General features: G+C 40.1%; 2 protein-coding genes across 57 annotated transcripts in view; one reads left to right on the forward strand and one right to left on the reverse strand.

The window, feature by feature from the left end:
- The window catches only part of ANK3 (ankyrin 3), a 393167-nt gene extending 378110 nt beyond the window's left edge, over nucleotides 1–15057 (forward strand). For 26 of the 38 annotated variants that reach the window (XM_081004830.1, XM_081004842.1, XM_081004817.1 and 23 more), the window contains 9 exons: nucleotides 34–165; nucleotides 1050–1193; nucleotides 3488–4145; nucleotides 5276–5654; nucleotides 7094–7261; nucleotides 10186–10269; nucleotides 10405–10464; nucleotides 12723–12808; nucleotides 13462–15057. In XM_081004830.1, the coding sequence (XP_080860956.1) occupies nucleotides 34–165; nucleotides 1050–1193; nucleotides 3488–4145; nucleotides 5276–5654; nucleotides 7094–7261; nucleotides 10186–10269; nucleotides 10405–10464; nucleotides 12723–12791 (1694 nt within the window). In that variant the 3' untranslated portion in view covers nucleotides 12792–12808; nucleotides 13462–15057. Of the gene's footprint in view, nucleotides 1–33; nucleotides 166–1049; nucleotides 1194–3487; nucleotides 4146–5275; nucleotides 5655–7093; nucleotides 7262–10185; nucleotides 10270–10404; nucleotides 10465–12722; nucleotides 12898–13461 lie in introns of those variants that run through there. The other 12 variants (XM_081004824.1, XM_081004823.1, XM_081004839.1 and 9 more) reach the window with 8 other exon arrangements.
- Nucleotides 1–21128, reverse strand: part of LOC308476903 (uncharacterized protein) — a 70045-nt gene that overhangs the window by 41528 nt on the left and 7389 nt on the right. For 16 of the 19 annotated variants that reach the window (XR_013986148.1, XR_013986149.1, XR_013986150.1 and 13 more), the window contains exon 2: nucleotides 18207–18277. Coding sequence is in view for 4 of the 19 variants with exons in the window: in XM_081005073.1 (XP_080861199.1) it covers nucleotides 18207–18277 (71 nt within the window). In the remaining 15 variants the exon portion in view is untranslated. Of the gene's footprint in view, nucleotides 1–15185; nucleotides 15498–18206; nucleotides 18278–20753; nucleotides 20862–21128 lie in introns of those variants that run through there. The other 3 variants (XR_013986159.1, XR_013986160.1, XR_013986158.1) reach the window with 2 other exon arrangements.

The raw sequence follows: 21128 nt of genomic DNA on the forward strand, positions 1-21128 counted from the left end.
CTCTCTCTTCCCTCCATTTTCCCCATGTTGTAGAACTGGCAAGAGAGCTGAATTTTTCTGTTGATGAAATTAATCAAATCCGGGTAGAAAACCCAAACTCTTTGATTGCTCAGAGCTTCATGTTGTTAAAGAAATGGGTGACCAGAGATGGGAAAAACGCTACAAGTAAGTTTCATAATTATTATTGTTTTAAGTATGTAGAAGTCCATATTTTGCTGAACTTCATACACAGACTAGACCCATCACTTAATGACTGTAGCCTCAACCAGTATCTTAGAATAAAATGCCACAGATCAAAGACTATAGATATAATTTTCAACTCGTACATTCATTCATACATTTCAATTCATGCATTCAGCTGTGGGTCATCAAGTTTTGAGAAGTCAAGGAATAAGGAATCTGCATGCGTGTGTGAACTGGATCTGTCTGGATAGGCTTAAAACAACACAATCTCACAGTTCTCACAATGAGAACAGATGAAACTGCCTTATATTGAATCAGACTATTGATCCTTCTAGTCCAGCATTGCCAACTGTAACTGGCAGCAGCTCACCATAAGTCTTTCTAGCCCTGCGTAGAGATATGTGGGACCTTCTGTGTGCAAACCATGTGTTCCCCTACTGAGCCATAGCCCTTTCCCAAAGTAGTTCCATGCACATACAATGCAGTGAGGAGAATGCTGTCCACTGTTTTAGAGATTATGATAAGGCATGGCTATGGGAGATACTGCATAGCAATAGAATTATTCCATTTTTACAGTAGCATGCACTTATACACAGAGTATTGACGAAGAGCTGATTTGTGCTTTATAGGCACTCTACGACATCAGTATTCGCTATGGTAGATACACGAAGTGTGAAGGTGAGACACATGTCTCTAAACACTTGGGAACGTACACTGGAAAGTAGAGAGTGGTTGATTGAATCCACTGCATGCATAAAGATTCCCATGCTATACATGTTACTGTTGCGACCACTGGCCATACTCATAGACAGTTACAAATTTCAGTTATGAAATACTTTTCATCTCTTTTGTTCTTCCTTCCACAGCTGATGCCTTAACCTCTATATTGACAAAAATCAATCGGATTGACATTGTAACTTTGTTGGAAGGACCAATATTTGATTATGGAAACATTTCAGGCACCAGAAGCTTTGCAGATGAAAATAATGTTTTCCATGATCCTGTTGATGGTAACTGAATTTGTTTCATTTTGACCAATATTTATCCACACAGAAAGGTCTTTTCATCTAATAACATAAACTATGCAAGATGATACTGTTTCAAATAAAATATATATTTATTTATCTCAAATATAAAAAAAATCAGGGTATGTATCAATGAACACTTCAGAGTTTTTTGGCTCCATTAACTTAATTTGAACTCAGTCTAAAATTACTGTGAAATTGTTCCCTTTGGTAAAATTACAACTGCTTATTGTTTCTTTACATTCTAAAATTACCCTAATGGGATAATGAAATTCTGGTACTCTAATCAACGCCCAGATTTATGCTGAGATTTAACTTCAATTTTTGTTCTTCAACTGTAAAGGCTTTTATTGCGCAGATAGATATATAAATGAATCTGTACTACTGATCAGGTGCTAAAAACTAATTCTGACTTTGAAGATACATTAAGCTGCTTTCCAAATACTTCCTTTTTTGTTTTGTTTTGTAAGCTATGTTCTTCTAAACACTATGAAAGTCTCCCTTTTTCTTGTATTTTATTCAAACACATGCTGGTTTTGCTGCCTTCTGCAAGGATTTTCTGGCTGTGTGCTGTGCTTATGAGCTTAATTCATCCCCAAGCAACATTCTTGGTCATTGAATCACCGCACTGCAGAAATTAAAATTCTGTGGACATTTTAAGAAGTTTTCTCTTGAAATGTTGCTTGTGCCTTTTAATCAGAGACAAGTATCTTTTCTACAAAGAGAATGTGCTTCTCTGTGTTGCTGTCTATCCTTCCTCTCCTCTGAACCTTCCTCAAGCTTCTTGTCCTCACCAAGACCAGACTACCTTTTAACTTTCTCTCAGTTGATTCAGTTGCAGAACACGGAGATATTAGTGCACATTGCTCTCCAGGCAGCACAATGTAATGCTGATCTCTCTCCCCATCCCAGCCTTTCATCAGCTCATCAACTTAATATTTACCTCTGAGAATATGGTTTACAGTTCACTGTCATTTCATTTGTCTATGTTCAAGTCTAACTGCCAGAGCAGGGATGGTCAACTTCTGTATTCCTGGGGGCTGCTCCATTCACCAGCTGCTACTCTGGGCTTTGGGAGTACTTTTCACAGAAGCAAGCAGACCTCATTATGGATTATCAGGCTTCATAGCAAAGCTAGCAGTAAGGGCTCTATAGGTATGGAGCATTCACGTTTGGGTGGCAAAAGATCATTAATTTCTGGGTGGAGGAAGTAATGTCCTTCCGGAAAGATTCTGTCATGAGGCTGATTGGTAGCTAGCTTTTGCCTTTTCATGATGTTCTTAATATAGCTGTACACTAAATTTTACATGCAATATCCTTTGGGCAATTGCTTGTACCACACATTTATTAAAATTGGGGAGGTACTTCAGGGCTGATTAGGCTCACAGGTCTCCAGCGGGCCATCCCTGTTCTAGATAATTATTGTTCTCTCTTTTTTGTTGCTTATGTTTTTCTTTTCTCTCTTTATTCAATCAGTGTTTCTGATTGTACCCATGTCACCAAGATCGCCTCAGTCTCCAAGATCACCAAGATCTCCTTACTCATCACAATCTTCTCATCTCTGTAGTTTTACTGTTCCTGAAATTTATATCTAGATCCTCCCTACCCTGTAGTTTTTGTTTTAGATTTTGACTCTACAGTCTCTGAGAATATGCTATACTTTTCTGTCCTCTTTAAGGTTCATTTCCATATTTCTAACAACTGCGCTATCATGATGCAGTGATTAAAGCTGAAGTATCTACAGATGATATTTCACATTTGTAATGGTATAAAGCCAAGTAGTTTTATCTTTTGGAAACTGGATGATAAAAATGTACACCAATTTTTAAGAAAACCTGGCTGTCTTGCTTTATAACATAATTCATTACATTTAAACTTTTTGAGTAAATCCAAATACAAGCAGAAAAGTTATTTTGCCACAAAATACCACTCTTGATATAATAAGACAGCAAGCAGCAATCCAGATTCAGTCCATTTGCTATTGAGAAGAGAAATATAATACTACTGAAATTACTGGAAAACCAGTAATTGAAAAATTGCAACCATGTGTGCGGTAGGCCAATAATAGTAATAAGCTGTGCTGTATTAGCCATTTCATCTACTTTGGTTTTGTTGCATTCTTTAAGGATGTTACATTCATTATTACATTCCTAATTAAAGTGTTGTTATCATTTCATACATTTTCCACATTTTACATAATTAACTGGCCATTCTGCATGCTTGATTATATGTCACTCCATACTTCATTGCAATCAGTCCAAATGTGCTGTCTTCCATAGGTTATCCCACCATCCAAGTGGAACTGGAAACTCCCACTGGGTTGCGCTTCGTGCCACCCACCCCTTCCCAGCAAGATGATTTCTTTAGCGATTTCTCTAGCATAGAGTCACCCCTTAGAACTCCCAGTAGACTGAGTGACGTGTTAGTAACTCCACAGGGAAACATAGATGATACAGCAGCAGAACCTCCAGTGGTGACTGAAGAAGACACTTCACTGGAAGACGGCAAACACGATTTCTCAGTGCCTAGAGAAGGAGCATCTAAAGATGTAGGCCAGATCCAATTGGATGAAATGGACTTTAATGATTACCCACGCTATCTTGGTAGTTATACCGAGGTACCAAAACAAAAGCTAAGCCAAGAGACTAGTCCAACTTTAGTGAGAACTGAGCAGCAGGAGAGAGAAAAGTCTGGTACTGATGAGATGACGGAAGAAAAGCTTAAATCTCTGTTTGAAGACATTCACCTTGACGAAGTAGTTGAGTCTGAGGAGATGACAGAAGAAAAAGTCTTATCTATTCTTAAGTATGTGCAGCAGGCAGAACAGGAACTGTCTTCAATTACAGGTTGGCAGAGTGAGGCCTCCAGTGTCAATGTGGAGCCACCAACACCAGGACGCAGAATAAGCGGTGAATTGCTGGATCGACTAGATGACAGGTATGAAAGTGCTCAACTAACCATGTGTTCTCATTTTGAAAACACTTATGACTTTCCCCCGCAAAACCATGGTTGTTGTATTTCTAGCTGAAGTACCTATATAATGCTCATATAAGTAAGCAGCGATCCAGATTATAAGGCACCGATATTCTCAAGGCAAATTTACAATATGGCATTTAAAGCAGTGAAATCCCAAACACTGTTAAGATTGGGGGGGGGGGGTGCACAATAAAATCAAGCTCAGAACAGAATGGGCAGCAGGAAATACATAAGCCTAGTCCCCAAAGGAACAGAAGAATATTTGACCACTTTTCCAATTTCAAAAAGGTAAAGTAAAAGTTGCACAGGCCTCCTGGAGAGAGGATGGGTATTCTGAAGTCCCAGAGCAGTGACAAAAAAACCCTGACCCTGCTCTTTTTGCATTTGCATTGAATGCTAATGCAAAATCCAAAGGTGATTATACTTTTAGGAGGGTCTTGTTAGCTGATCTCAATACTCTGGGTAGGGAGGGAAATTATGTAAGGGGATATGCTTCCTGAAATAAGCTAGGGCTAAAAGATCAAAACCAGCACTGGTAAAATGCTAATTAGCCATACTGGCATGTGGATATATGAATCTTCCTTATGCTATTAACAATCGAGCACACTGTTGGCAGCTACCATGCAAGGTCTTGGGGGCAAATGCTTTTCCTACACCTGCTTACTGAAATCCTTTTAAGAGGAATTATAAGTGACTAAACCTGGGACATTTTGCATGCCAAATTTATTGCAGAGTTATACTCCCTCCCACTGTACTTAATGGAAAGCTCTAGTCTGAATTGTGCGTTAAACACACAAACAAACTTTATTCTGCTCTTTGTTTGAGAAACCAAAACAGCAGAGCTTCCTTTGCCTTCAGAGCAGCATCAAATTTTCTCTGAGCCATTGAAGCTCATTGGTAGATATTGAGCCTTTGGTGCATATTCTCATTCTCAGCCTAACCGGCCTCACAGGTTTTTTGTGAAGAAAATATTTAGCCATATATGTCACCCTGAACTCCTTGGACGAGGAAGGGTGGGACAGAAGTACAACACATAAATTAACACTTATCTATTTTCCAGTGCTTGATCATGTTTGCTTTGTCTCTTGTAGCCCTGACCAGTGTAGAGATTCTATTACCTCATATCTCAAAGGAGAAGCAGGAAAGTTGGAAACCAATGGAAGCTACTCAGAATCTACAACAGAAGCAAAGACTAAGCCTTTCGTTCAGGAGTCTGCAAAGAGCCTAGGAAAACAGAGCGACAAGGAAACTGTGAAACCAAAAATGCAAAGTTCTCTCCGAACTGAGCAGCAAACCATCTCATTAACGTCGCATCAGAAATCTTTGCAAGAGGCAAGCAAGCCAGCAGTCGATACACCTAAAACCTCTGTGCCTGTCAGCATGAAAAAGACGAGCTGGAATACTTCCGATGACAGCAAGCTGAGACCAAAAGCCCAGGAAGAGGAAGGAGCAACATCGTCCGAACAAAAGGTATAAATGCCATCCGCCTTACTTTGTGTGGGAGTTTTCATTCTTAATTCAGCTAAAGCATTGTGAATATAGAATGAACTTCCCTCTGTGGCTTCCCTTTTATATTTCTCCCAAAAACTTCCCAGCTAGGGCCAACCATGCAGTGCTGAAACTTCAGTTTAGAGAGCAACAGAGTTTGGTGATCTCCCCTCTCTTACGCAAACTCCATCCCTCTCATCAGCCACTTTAAAAGCCTCGCTTAAACCCAGGTTTAAGCTTTCCTTGAAATGAAAGCAGAGAAGCAACTTTTTTGTCTGGATTGTGGTGAGGGAGCAGGAAGAAATGATGGGGGTGATTTTGAGCCTGCTCAAAAAACTGCAAAGGGTCCCTTCTGAGAATCTGGCATTTGCCCCCAAAAGGGTTGAAAAAAAACCCCAACTCTCAATAAATCTTTCTGAACCAAGGAATGTGTGTGCATGCTGCTCACTGTTGGCAGTGGAGAGAAGCATGCAGCTACCGAAAGTTAGGTCAATGAAGGAAGCTCTGTGATGGAGTCAAGGCTCTTGCTCAGCCCCAAACCTATTTTGGAGTCTGGTCAAGGGACCTCAGAGGTCTAGTGCCCCATCAGGAAAACCCTCTAGACATGAAGCCAGCACCCCATGAGTCCTGCTGGCCACCCAGGTCCATAGACTCAGCATAAGAGAGGACTCTGAGGAAGCCTACATAAAGGACTAGGGTTGTGGTGCCAAGCTCTCCAGGATCCTCTTGCCAGTCAGTTGAGACAGCCGTGGGAGCAGATGGAAGGCAAAAAAATTAAAATGCTCTTTACTCTCTTCTCTACCCTGTGTCGCAAGTTCCTTGTGGGCTTCTACTTAGAATCATAGAATTATTTCTGCTAATAATCTTCAGTCTTTTGGCTTTTTGTATTGCTTCTGCAAACCGTGGTTTGCAAATGAGGAGCCAGTCACAAGAGCCTTCCCATGCCCTTCCTCCTTCCCTGTAGCCCTGAACATTCCTAAACAAGAGTCTCCACTTAACCAGAATTTGAAACCCTGGTCTTGTGCCCAACCCCTGATATACAATCAATGGTTTGCTGATGTAATATAAAACCACACTTGAGATCAACAAGGGACAAGAGGGGGAAATGTGCACCGGAAGTGGGAAGGGAGTACATATTCCCAAGGGTGTGCCTCCCTGTCAGTAAAGTATGGTTTGCATGTAGCCTGCCAAGCATTTATGGCTATGCCAGGCTATACCTGTACAAAACTGTGATGTATTTTGAAATATTTTTAAGGCAGCTCTGCATGCAGAATGCCTACCTCACTTGTGGACATGGCAAAATGCTCCTAACTGAAATATTACCTACCCTGAAAGCAAGATTGCCGACATTCCCCCCTATGGTATTATTCAGGATGAACTAATGTTGGGTATAACCATTTTCCCCCTCTATTCCTGCTCAGATTCATGTTTGTCTTTTAAATGAGCTGGTAAAATGTACTAAAAACTGCATTTATCAGGAGTATAGTGAGAGTGACAGTGACAGTGACATTGAGATTCAGAGTGATTCAAGCTCAGATGAAGAACAGAGAATCACTACAAGGGTTTATCGGCGACGTTTGATTCTGAAGGTATCGCATGACTGTAGTTCCCACTGGCATGGAGTTGGGCTTGGACTGCAGTACTAATAGTGTTCACATTATACTCCTTCTGTTGGTGTGGTATGTATTTCATAACTGATGGCTGCCCCTTGTATAATCTTAAGACTTGTGGTGGAAAACAACCAAATTGCACGATGGGTATCCTTTGGTAATCCCACTGTGTGCAGCATGACTTTGCCTCTATAGGTGCACTTTGACTAAATATACACAAATGCCGCTTAGTGAAATTACAAACTAGATCAACAGCAGTTTTGCAATATGACCATTATAGCTTGGCTAGTAACAACTGTGAAAGATATATTAATTCTAATTTTGAAGCTGAATGTTGGAAGATTTGGGACAGATAAAAGAAAGTACTTCACACAACTATGGAACTCCTCCCACAGGAGGTAGTGGTGGCCACCAAGTTGGATGGCTTCAAAAGAGGATTGAACAAATTCATAGAGGACAAAGCTACTGATGGCTACTAGTCATGATGGGTATTCTCTGCCTCCACGATCTGAGGTAGTATTGCTTATGAATAACACTTGCTGGAAAGCACAGGGAGAGCGCTCTTGTGCTCTGATCCCACTTGTGGGCTTCCTACAGGGATCTGGTTGGTTACTGTGAGAACAAGATGTTGGACTGTTGGCCTGATCTAGCAGGATCCTATGTTCTTGCAGTTTTTGTTTTTAATAGCATTCTTCTGAACAGTCTAAATCAGGGGTGGTTAGCCTTCTTCAACCCAAAGATGGCATTCCCCATTGGCTAAGAAACACTCTGGGGGCTGTATGCCAGTGGCAGGTGTGACCCCACACACTTGCACATCCACAAACCACACACATGTGCAAGACCCACAGCCCCCCTCCATGAGCTGATCCATACAATCAGCTGTGGGGGAAGGGTTATCCCTACTCCCTCATCTGATGATCAATTGGCTGGTTTTAGCTGCTGTCTGCAATAAGTTATAGTTTTGTTTTTTTAAAAAAACCTTTTATGTAATTTTTATTATTTTGAGCAATCCTGGGCTCCCCTGCGGAGAAGGGTAGGTTATAAATGTGAATAATAAATAGATGACTAGCTAGGGAGTTATTTGCATCTGATGGGCTCATACCTACTTTAATTACATAATATGTCTAGCTTAGGTTTATTCCCCTGTTTTGCCACCACTGGCAAAATTTCTGGGATCTTGGAGGGAGGCAGAAAAATATGCATGCTCCCCCCCAACATCTTTCTTCTCTTCTCTTTTTGCTCCTCAGTAATTTATGCAATTCATGCACATTCTTGACTAACACTTAAATATCTATCCGAAAGCAGACACTGTAGTGTCTGTCTGCTCCTACCAGGCACCTGGCAGTGATGCAGAGGGCTAGACTTCAGGGCCAAAATCAAAGGCACTGCAGCACAGCACCCACCCACCCTATAGAGTCCGAAATGACAGGCTAACAGGCCTGGTGTCAGCAGCTGGGCCAGCACAGGCATGCCAGGTCACCACAGCATCTTTCTATTTTTAAAAAAGATGCTCACTTTATTCTGTTTACTGTAAAATATATTATCATTTTCTACAGCAAAATTGTGCTTATTAATAAATAAGCATTGTTGTGGGGGGTGAGGAATGTTAGTTGTGTGCTTCACAACTGAGCCAATACACATAGCCATCTAAAGAGGAAAGTAGGGTAAGACCATGAAGCCCAGGGCCTGAGATTACCTAGCTACACTACTGGTAGAAGCAGTTGCCTGGGAAAGTTCATGCCGTGAGAAATTAGTTCATCTAAAAGGGAGGAAGACACAACAAGAGTCAATCAGAAAGACCTACATGTGTTGCAGGGCTCTTTCGCTTTCTTCTTCAAAGAGCAGCTCCCTAGGATGCAGAGATTCAGCTTCTGAACATGTGGTCTGCTTCCTAGGGGCTGTTCCACTTCAGAATGCATGTGTTGGACTGTTATCTCATGGTTGGTTGGTTTTTGTTGTTGTCGTTTAAAAAAACCCTCTCTGAATGTTTAAAGTTAGCATATCAGAGAAAATGATTTTACCCTAACCTGCTTTCCCAATTTTTTGTTCCAGCTTTTCATAACAGTTAAGATTCAAACACAAAGAGTAGTCAAGCATAATAACAGCAACTGCAGTATTAAGTGATATAGTCCAAGATGAACTATTTCTGCATGCCAGAATTGACTTTTTTAACACACTAATTTGCTTGTTTCTGTAATTTATTACCTGGCCATCAATGACTAATCAGCATTTCTGGTATGACTTATAAAAAAACCCCTATAGTGTAAGGGAAGGACTATTCAAAATATGAAGTTAAAAAGAATCATGGGGGTAGATGGAACCTTAGTTTTTGTCTGCTGGAATAGTCTGCAAGAAAGGAAAATCATTATTTTCAGGGGGGGGGGGAATCCTCTGAGTAGAAGTAAACACCACGCTACTACAAATATTCTATCAGCGCAAGCATTTCAGCTTGCCAAACAGAACGAAACACCCCTACATATTGTTCTGGGGGTTTTCCTGACTCCCACAAGCGAATTTTGCGGGGTGCTGGGGAAAGGACTGAAAGCCCTGTTGCACAAGCAAAAGCCCTTGCACAGGGCTTCCACTGATGGGTGGGATTTATCTAACAAATCCCATTTTTTTGGTGTTCCTTCATAGCATGGCACGGATCAAGATAGGCCTGTGCATGTACACAGAGTACTTCCACTACAGGCAAACTCTCTTTCCAATGACAGCCCATCACAGATGGCTTCTGTCTAAGTTTAAGAAGACTTTTAAAATGTGACACTACCATGTGGACATCAGTAGCTGCTGTTTCGGACAAGTAAAACCCAACATGGCATGATTTTATTGCTCAGAGTGGTGTTGAATAGCCAATATTTGGGAATATGGGTGACTGGCTAATATTGTAACACATTCTTTAGGGTGAGGAGGCAAAAAACATTCCTGGTGAATCTGTTACAGAAGAACAGTTTACTGATGAAGAAGGCAACCTCGTCACCCGAAAAGTAATCCCACCTTGCATTTTCATTCTTTTCTCCCTCTCCCTCTCTCTGTTGACTCTTTTTACATTAGCTTTGTCCATTCAGAGTCGGGTGGAAAAAGTATCGATTTTTGTTTTTTTCCATATTGCTTCCCTACAGGTTACCCGGAAAGTGTTAAGGCGTGTTGTTATCCCACATGAGAAAAAACCTGGTGACATGGTAACCAGCGTGTGTATGCAGGAATAGCAAATAAGGGCTGTGTTGGTTCTCTAAATGCTAAAGACTGCTTGCAGTTTAACATTAAAGCAATGCAAAGCAAGAGTGCCTGTGCTTTTGACAAGCTGTGCATTTGAACTCAGAAAAGGCGAAGTCTCACAAATAGTGTGTTGTGTGCTGGCAGGGTTCTTTGGTTTTTCATTCAGTGCCTTCAGATTCTTGAGAGAAATGTATTTCATTTTGATATTCTAGTAGGAAACGTTAGCATTAGGAGTGGTTTTTAATACAGCCATTTGAAATGGCAGAGTCTGAGCCTGAACACACTTTGCCACTCCCATCTCCTACCACCTCCTCCAGTTTCTTTTACTAGCTTGACAGAGGCTGACACAGAGCAAACTGGAGGGGGGGGGCTAACTTTGTGGTCTTTTGCTGTAAAAGAGCTTTCTGTGGCACAGGCTGGAATCCTGTGGAAACCTACCTGGGAGTAGTCCCCACCTCCAGTGGACATAGTAGGAGTGACTTTCCAGGAAATGTTATGCTAGGATTGCACTGCAGGTAGCCAACGGTGCAAGCATGAAACAAGAACCAGCAATGGGAAGCCTGTAGCCCTCTAGATGTTTCTGGACTATAGCTGCCCTCAATCCTGACCACTATCCACAATGCCCGATACTGAAGAGAATTGAAAGCTATCAGGGAGGTTTCTTATCCTTGACGTTTGGATTACAGACTAAAACAATGTCAGATTTGTGGAGGGATTTTGTTTTGGTTTTTTACTTTTTTAGCACCAAGCGATTCTTCTTCTTCTAAATTTTCCCCTATTAAGGTCCAAATTGAAGTCAGCTTTTCTAATGATCTTTGAGTTCCTATTTTTTAAAAAGGCCCTAGGGAAAGTCTTGATTAATCACCTGTTTTTTAAACCAATTAATGAATTACATTTAAGGCAAGTTTGCACAATACCCAGACTTAAGCACTTGTCCTTTTTGAGAAGTTGAAAGACGATACCATGCTATTTAATAAACAAAAGGTATTGCTTATCCTAAAAAGGGAAGGTTGCTTTCTTTTAAAAAAAGAAAGGCTAAAGCCATTCTCAATTACAGCAACATCCCAGAAGCAAAACAGCATCAAAAAATAAACAAGTGTGCCCTTAATTCACAGACTGCCCCCCCCCCATTAAAACTGTCCAGCACAAGTTAATGACCTAACCTAACGGTTTACTTGGTTACCCTGTCAAAAGCACAACTTTCTTCTAACAAAATGTTTTGATGCTGCCAATCCTTTGCCAGTAGGGCTATGTTCCATCTGCAGGCAAAAGTTGGTTTGCCAATTTAAAAGGAAAAAATGTGAGAAAAATGTATTTCTACATCAGGAGAATGGAATACTCTCAATGAATTAAATTTAAAAAAACAACACAGGGAGAATGACAGGCATTAATGAGGAGGAAATGGGATTGTCTAACCATGGTTTTCCTTGTCCAACTGAGTACCAGGTTCAGCATCATGGAACACCATTATGTAGTTAGAAGGGAGAGTAGGCTGAGACCATCACTTGCATCTCACAATTTTTAGAAAAAGCAACTTGTGAAAATTCTGGTTCTTCTGTATCAGACCTATGCTTTTTAGAGACCACATTTTTTCATTAATACCAATAATTCCTTCAACAGTACTCTGCACCTTTGGGTATTGTCTTTCAGTGGCAAAAGACAGGAGATCTGCACTGTGTGTCAGCTTTTAGATTTTGTTGCAGATGTGTTTCACTTTAGCAAATACTTTTACTGGCTTTCCTCTTCCTCCCTTTCATGACATTTTCTCCATTACTAATCTACTTCAGTTGAAGCTGAGCTGTTATGAACTCTCTTAAGAGCAGTGAGCTTCGTTTCCAAAGGATCTGCTAACTTGGGATGCCCAGAAAGGGAAATCTGGGAATCTGGTTTTTCAAGAGGGGTGAAACATTCAAAATTCAAAATTGCTTTAAGGGAAGTAGACCTGTGATATTTCCTGATAATCACTGAACTGCGGCAGTATCCCAGTCTAGCATACAATTCATAACATTTTAAGGCTATGTTTCCTGTACTCAGATGGTACTGAAAGCTTGTGTTTTTGCAGCTTAGTAGACTGGCTACAGAGCTGTGGTTTGTGTGTCTCTGAAGTGCTCAGATTTAACAGCTTCTTACTTGTCCCATTCCAGCTGCATGGGACCTGCTAGAAATCAGTTTGATAGCAACCTCGGCATCTGATTTCTGAATGTATACCTTTCCATTAAAGCAGGGAGAAGGTTATAAGATGAAGACGAAGAAGGAAGTCCGGCATGTGGAGAAGACGACGTATTCATAACATACAAACAGCAAATGGTCAGTTTGCTACACAGACATTCTACTCTTAATACTCTGAGCAAAAATGGAGTCTTAGGAAGCAATAAAGAGGCACGCCAGCAACAATGGCATATGTTAAGAGAGTTTCAGATTGGGAGAGATAAGAGAGACACAGACTGGGACAAAAATCTCTACTTAAAAGGCTTGCTGAAAAAGGAAAGTATTTGCTAGCCAACGGAAATACACTAGAGATGGTGCCTATCTTTTAAATTGTGGGAGTACCAAAAGGGCAGGTGCCACCACAGTAATGGTCTGATTCCTGTATTGCATGGAACAGAACTTTTGATGAGATGGTACCTGAAGGAGGCCCTCTCTTGCAGAGCATAGTGATAATTTATGAATAAAAGGAGTGTGACGATCTTTCAGGTACCATAACTTTAATGTGATTATGCCAAGTTATCAAATGTTGCACCAGCACGCCCCTTTCTACACAAAGACATGCTTAGGGTGGCCTGTGCAGGCCAACACCACAAAAACATACACTTAAGCCGCTATTGCAAAGATATGTCATTACTGCTTATGCCAAAGGAATCTTTAGGACTGAAATATTAGGTGCTTTTGAAAGGTAGATTTCTGATATTGGTACTGTTTTTTTCTTCTTCTTCCCTCACCCCTCTCCCTTCTGTCTCAAGACTGTGTACGCTTTTACTGCCAGTATTCTAGAGAGAAACTCAAGGAAATGGGGGAAAAAATCAACAGGAATTTTCAAGTCACTGATAAAGCGTGTGTGTGTGTGTGTTTGCTGCTTCCACACATTAACCGCATGGATTTTATGCGACGAACAAAAAAAAATTTAATTTAGCATGAGCCAGTTCTACAAGAGCATGGAAATTCACTTTCATTCACAGCATTGGAGAGTGTGCAATGGAGAACGATGCAGTGTATATACAAGATTCCCACACTGGAACAGCTTCGTTGAAGCAATTTGATGTCATCTGAAAAAAGAAATTCCTGTAGGATGAGGGGATGTAACGACACTGAAAAAATGGTTTAAACCACAGAAAGACACTAAAATTTACTAAAATCCACAACAGCTCGCCTTATTTTTCTTGGACCCAAACTGTCAGGGTAATAAAATACTCTTTCGTTTTTTTCTCTTTTTTTAAGGAAAAAAATAACTAACATCAATAGTTTCACTGTAAATAAATAACACTGTATAAATTCTAAGGAGAAGTAGAATAAATGTTGATAATTCTTAGCTCACAAACGGAATATTGCATTCATGTTGAACAGAAATCAGTGTCTCAAACGGCTACACCTGCAGGGGTATTCTGGGTGTATCTTCACAGATTCTTGTATATTTAGCGATTATAATGTTTGTATATGCAAAACGCTAGCTTGATTTTAAAAAAATCTTTAAAATCTGCTGCAAATTTAATGATTCCTAAAATGAGGAATTCTGTAGTTCTGTGAAAAAAACATTTTTTTTCTTCAGAGTACTAATATTTTGATGCATGCGATTCACCTTATTTTGATGAAATCTTTTCCAGTTTTGCAAACACTAGGCCGCAATGTGACAAATAAAACTCTGGGGGGTGCAATCAACCAAGCACAGCTGCTAAGGCCCCTCCCACCCCCCGGGCATTTAAATGGGGCTTGCAGTGGGCTCCAGCACAACCGCCACTGAAAACGAAGGCTGGTTACACAGCAGCAGTGCTTGGCGGAGTGTGCCCTTTACCTGTAAACACAAAGCCCTTCATCTAATATTTGTTGCTGTTGCCAATTTTTTCAATGGAAACGACCTGAAATTTAAAGAAACCATAACATATACAGTAGTTGCATTATAGGGAGGGGGGTGCTATCTGTTCTTGCTTTATACCAGGGGGAATATGCTTGCAGCTTTTAGAAGTGGGTTGGTGCTCTTGTCAGCACAAGTTTGGGATATTTAAAAAAAAAAAAGAAATGAAGAGAAATTCTTAGCTAACAGACTGGCAGCACGCTGTAAAAATATTACTGTATTGTGTACTGGCTCTAAGATGTAGAATCTTTAAGTAAGCCAATCATCTGTAATCATTCTAGCAGTGTAATATTAGGTTGCTAAGGCTGCTGTGTTTTAAAGGGCATTTTTATTTGGGTTTTTGGTGAAATACTTTAATTTGTTAATTATCTTCATATGAAAACAGGTTTCATTGATAATAGCTCTAATTAAATATGTATGAAGAAAACACAAACACTGGATGATCTAGTTGATTATTTAAGCATAAAATAAATTGTGTTAAAACTCTTCACTTATAGGTATATTGTGGTATTTATTCATACTCCTGTGGAAATGGTGGGAGTGGCGCATGTTGAAAATGTGGTTACAAAGAGAGACTGTATGCCCAAGTTTTCCTGCTCCCAAGTGGCATTGCCCTACCTTCTCTTCTCTGGGTCCCTCCCATCTCTTTGCCTTCATGCCTCCTCTGCCTGCTGCATTATTTCACATCTTCCCTCGAACTCCTGCCACCTCTTCTCTTTCTCTGATATTGGCTTCTTCTCATTTTGTAAGCCTTCAAGCTTCTCCTGATCCAGCTTCTGTCTCCTTAAGCTTTTCTTCTTCCACACCTTCTTTCCCAGACTTACTGCTTGCATTCCTCCTTGACTTCATCACCTTCCCTCCATACACTGCTTGCTTCCATGTCATCCCTTTAGCTCAGGGTCTCACCCCTGCTTCCCATCTTTCATTCCTGTGCAGTGAATGCTATTGGCTACTGATGTCAGGTTGGGCTGCTGATGTCATAGTGGCTCGCCTTATGATGGAACCTGTCTCCTGCCTTCAGTAGCAAAGCAATGAAGAGAAGACATGGGCAAACTCCCTTGCAGAAAAGTGGAAGATTATAGTAGCAGATTGAAAATGATGCATGGAGAACATCAACCATCAGTTCTTTGCTGAGTGCATTTCACTAGATGCACTGGAAGAATAGGTATTTTGCCTTTCTCTCACATGTGGAACACTTTCAGATACAAGTGGTGTTTCTTGTACCATTTCTAGTAAGAACCATTACTCCAGGTTATGCACCAGCCATATGTTGGATAGGCAAATAAACAAATGTGCAAATAAAACATCCTCACAGGGCTTCTCTAAGTGCTTGGCTCACAGCTTCAGCTTCCTCCACTCTGTCCATCATTGTCCTCAGAGGGGAGTGTTGATCCCTTATGTCTTTTAATCAGTGTTCAGGTTCTTAGCTCATCCTTGGGGTACTCCAGAACAGTCATTATGATGATAAATATCCTCATATTATATTGATTTGGAACTTAAAACTCCAGAAGAATAAAAAAAAAATGCTGCACAACTTTGGGCTTCCAACCAGCAACTTGTAGCTTGCAATCAACACAGATAAGAGTCCGAAAATAGAATATAAGGCAAATGATCAATGCTCATTTAGTACGACTGAGCCATTTGCAACTTTTCAGGACTATTTTCCACAGCACGTAGGTGTGTAGTACCACCACTGGATTGTAATCATAAATACTTAAATTCTATTAACATAGTAGCATACTGTTATCTCTCTTTAAAAGTATTAATTCTACTCATGGATTAATTCTACTCATGAATATTCATCACTTGTTCTCTAGATTTAATTAGTACACGAGGACTTAAATAACTGCATGTGTGAACTATCTCTGTTGAAAAGTATTATTTCTGAGCTGAACTACACTAATTATCACTTTAGTTATTTATACAATATAAAGCATTTGCTTTATCTCCCCACATATAAAAAATTGTCCATTTATTTTTGTAGGTAACTTGGGTGGCAATAGTGCACTAGTCTGGAACTAGTCAAGACAGCAGGCATGTAGCAAAATCCTGTCTCCCCCAGAGATTTATGGCTGTGTACACATTACCAGCTTAAGATGCAGCTAGGCCTTTCTTTTTATCAATTTAGATCAAATACAGTTTGTGGGAAAATGCATCAAAACACAGTATTTCATAGGAAATGACAGGATAGAAATAGATTGTAGCTAATGTTGTGTGTACACCTTCCCAAACTAGCAATGGGAGGTCATTGGATGCAGTGCTTTTCTTCTAGAAAAAAAGCTGCTGGTACTATGTACCCTTGAGAACTCCCCGAAAAAAGCACTGACTGGATGCAGATAAACAAAGAGGGTGTACACAGCATAATACAACAAAGCATACAATGTAACATCAGTGCACTACCAGTCATCATAAAGGGCAGCCCAAGTGGAATGTGGTGGAGATCACCACAGCACCCAGAAATTGTGACATGGGTTTCACAGTAGCAGACATTACCAGGGCACAGAGGACAAAAAAATGTCAGGATGCTATTTTTGGTGGCAGCTAGACATCTCCAAACATGACTAGTTCCAGTCCTGGTCCCTATAGCAAAGAGGGTAATATAAATGCAATGAATCACAGGTTGGTGGTGGGTTTTTTTTAAGCTGTATAATAATGCTAATTGGTCATACTATCTTCAACGTTTCCCCGTGTCTGGAGTTCTTTTGCAAGGTGTGTATTTTGTACAAAAGTCAAAGAAAGAGCAATCAAGAAAGTGTTGGCCGTTGGCAACAAAAACACTTGGAAAACTAAGAAAATTATCCCCAAACATCTTGGTGCTACAATTGAAAGGTAAATTGCAGCGACATAAAATTACTCCAGCAATCTCCAAATCCACACTGTACATCTATAACGACTGACTGAAGATGCTTTCCTAACAAGTGCTGTGAGCACTGAGAGTTCTGAGCATTTATGTGGAAATACTTTTATAAAGGCAATCTCTAACACTAAAATTAATATATGTCTCCACCAGGATTTAGTTATTTTTGCTGCGGGGCATGGAAATTATTATGTTCTATATGTTGCAGCTGTATCTTAGAATCAAAAAGCACCTCAGCCCAGCTTACACTTCAAATGCAAGAAATGCCCACTAACTAGCTTTCTCCAAACCTGCTTTAAATGTGGCCAGTACATATGGTTTGCGACTTTCCCTTTTAACAAGTGAAATAACATGTTACATATTGCCAGAGCCATCCAGGTACTGTATACAATACAAACACTAGAATCAAACGATTCAAACCATTCCACAAACTCTCTGCTCAGGAATATACTTTCCTGATACTGTGCCAATGTACATCAGCATTCATTATAACAAACTAAAATATTACTGGGGGAAATGCCTCCTACAGTCCTCGCATCCCACTCCTGGGACACAGTCAAGAATGCTAGAGAAGGTTCAGTGGACCTGCCTACGTGCCTTTTATGTTACAATCAACCAGCATGCCTAGCCAGATAAAGAACAAGCAACAGCAATGGAGGTTATTCAAGGCCTACAGCATATCCCAGTCATTTCAACAGCAGTGCTAGGATCCTCACAGGTATTACAATCAGCCAGAGCAGCAACATCTAAGCTTATCCCTCCAGCAATGAAGAGTTACATACCTTACTCTTATGTGACACAACAAGGGGAGAAGGCAGACGTCTTGCTGATTGTTGGTGTTGCTTCAGCTTCTCTGTAAAAGATACAGGAATCAATATGACTATGACAGTACAATGAGTGGCAGAATTTTGCTCCTAGTGAAAAAGAAATCTATCATGTCTATTGGAACCTTCATGTATTTCTTTTATAAAAGCAAGTTTCTATCACTCCTTGGGGGGGGGGTTCCCACCTTTTGGGGAGAGGGTTATTGTGCTTTAAACAGCTACATGGCAGGCAGAAATTCAGCAGGTGAATGGTTTTTCATGTCTGCAACTTTATGTTGAGAAGCATACCCTGCTGGATTTCCACCTACTGTGTAACAGTTGAAAATACAGGCACCTTGCAAAAAAGAAAAAGGGACTTCATAATAAAGAGAAAATACTTTTTTCTATTTTTTCTGCTTTCTATATTTTCTGCTATTACTTTCTGCTTTCCTTATTTTAATTCCTTATTTTAAGTCTCTTAAATCCTATACCAATCTTTAACAATTTCAATTAATGCCTCCCTCCCTCCCTCCCCCACAACCCAGTACTTCCCTCCACCTGTGTGGGATCTTCTTTGCCTACTATTATTTTTGTTATTGTTGCGTTACTCATTTTATTTGTTATTCCATCCTTAGTATATTATCCTATCTCCTTGCACCTTTTAAACTTTTGCATATTAATTTTTAAGCTTCAGCACCAACTTTTTTCATGTATTTCTTAACACATTCCCACTCTTTATTAATTTTTTGATTAGAGCAGCCTCTGATTGATGCTGTTAATTTTGCCATCTCCGTGAATTCGAGAAGTTTGGCTCTCCGTTCTAATAATTCTGGTATTTTATCAGTTTTCCAATTTTACGCCACTACGATTCTGGCTGCCCTTGCGATTCTGGCTGCTGCGGTTGCGTAAAGGAATATATTCCTTTTATCCTTGGGGATGTCACTCAATACTAAACCCAGCAAAAATACCACTTTGCACCCCCACCACTTTTGGTACATCGTCCCCACTTCTGTTTTGCATCTCCGACAGAGATTTGATTGTTTTTTGTACATCTTTGATAGTTTTACTAGGGTGAGGTATCAGCGGTAAAACATCTTCATTATGTTTTCCTTATTCAAATAGCACACTGTAAAATTTATATCGGTTTTCCATAGTCTTTCCCATCTGTCTAAGTGAATTGTCTGGCCCAGCTCTTGTGACCATTTTATCATTGGTTCTTTTATTACCTCATCTTTCAAGGAGCAAGCTGTATATTTTCGATATTATTTTCCTATTTGGTTGCAGTAGTTCACTTTGTAATTTTGATGTTTTCTGTTCAAATCCTATTTTTTTATCTTGGTTGAAGATATGCAATACCTGGTGATATTGTAGCCAGCTGTTACAATAGTTCCTAACCTTTTCATAAGGTCTTATTTTTACCTCACCATGCTCTTTTATTAGTAACTGTTGATATGTTGGCCAAACCTTCCCCATATTTACTCTTTTAAGAGAAAATATTTTTAAAAGGTGAAAAAACAATTGCTCAGAAAGCAAGATGCTTTAATCAATAATATAGCTAGTGGTCTAGAAGTAGAACTCCACTCTTCAAAAGACTCTTGTCCTGTTTTACGAAACTGAGTAATTACCCTTGCCCAACTGTAAGGTTCTATATCAAATGAAGTTCTATGACTGCACTTATTCCCCCTTCCACTCCCTGGCCAGTAAATAAATAAAGCAGGAAAAAATAACTGCAGGAAATACTAGATTTCAGGTTTCAAGCTGTTACTTCCTCTCCTCTCCCCAAAACATATTCCCTTTTTAAATGCATTATTTAAATACTAGCTTTTACCTAGCATAGTGCAAGTATCTTCTTGTAAGGCACTCAACAGCACAATCCTAAGCATGTTTACTCAGAAGCAGTGCTTTTTTCTGGGGGGATGAATACCCCTAAACATTTTGTGAATCTAAGTTTGGTCTCATTGAGGGGCAGTATTTCAATATGAGTAGGAAAATGAGAGCACCACTAAACATTTTCTTAGGGGGAAAAAACACTGCTCAGAAGTAAGTCCTATTGAGTTCAGCGGGGCTGACTCCTAGGACAGTAGGTATAGCATTGCAGCCCACATCTTCCTCTCAAGTTCCACTGCAGGGCAAAATGCAGGCTATGGTTTCCGTATCTCAGGTAACAAGCCACAATTTCCTCCAAACCACTTAAGAGCATAGCTTCCAAATGCTGCTGACATTTTGGTTCCTATTTTTCTGCCTTCTTTCATTGAAGAACAAGCTTATTGATGCAGCATGTATTTTTCCTGAGTCATTTGAATACTGAAAATTGAAAATGCTAGCATTTACAAGGAAAATGGGGCCTGCTGTCTGCTTTCCCAAAACCATAATGCCATCTGTAGTGTACTCTTTACAGCTATTTAATTGCAAGTCAGAGGGGAAAGGGGGGGGGTGTCTTTCAGTGATTGGAGCAGAGACTCTTAAGGAGAAAAATGCATTTAAAAAGCTTCTTAAATGAGTCTATAATGCAAATGTAAAACCTACTGTAGCTGCAATATACATTCCAAGTTCTCTTCTTTATTATCTCTTGCAGTATCAAAATTCACATGTGGCAAGGACAGAGGCTCTAAGCTGATTATAGCTGCATGTGTGGAAATCCTCGTAAGTTAGAGAGTGCCCTCCAGATGTAACCTACTGCCCTCCAGATGTTGAACTACCATCATTCCTCACAATTGGTCATGCTGGATGAAGTTTCTGGAAGTTGACTGAGAACACTCAATACATTTAAAACATGTTCCCCACCACCACAAAGAATCATGGGAACTGCGGGTTGTTTAGAGTGCTGAGGACTGTAGCTCTATGAGAAGTAAACTACAGTTCCCAGGATTCTTTTGGGCAGGGGGATGTGCTTGAAATGCA

Source organism: Podarcis pityusensis, assembly GCF_964106645.2.
Source record: "Podarcis pityusensis genome assembly, chromosome: 5".
Lineage (NCBI taxonomy): Eukaryota > Metazoa > Chordata > Lepidosauria > Squamata > Lacertidae > Podarcis > Podarcis pityusensis.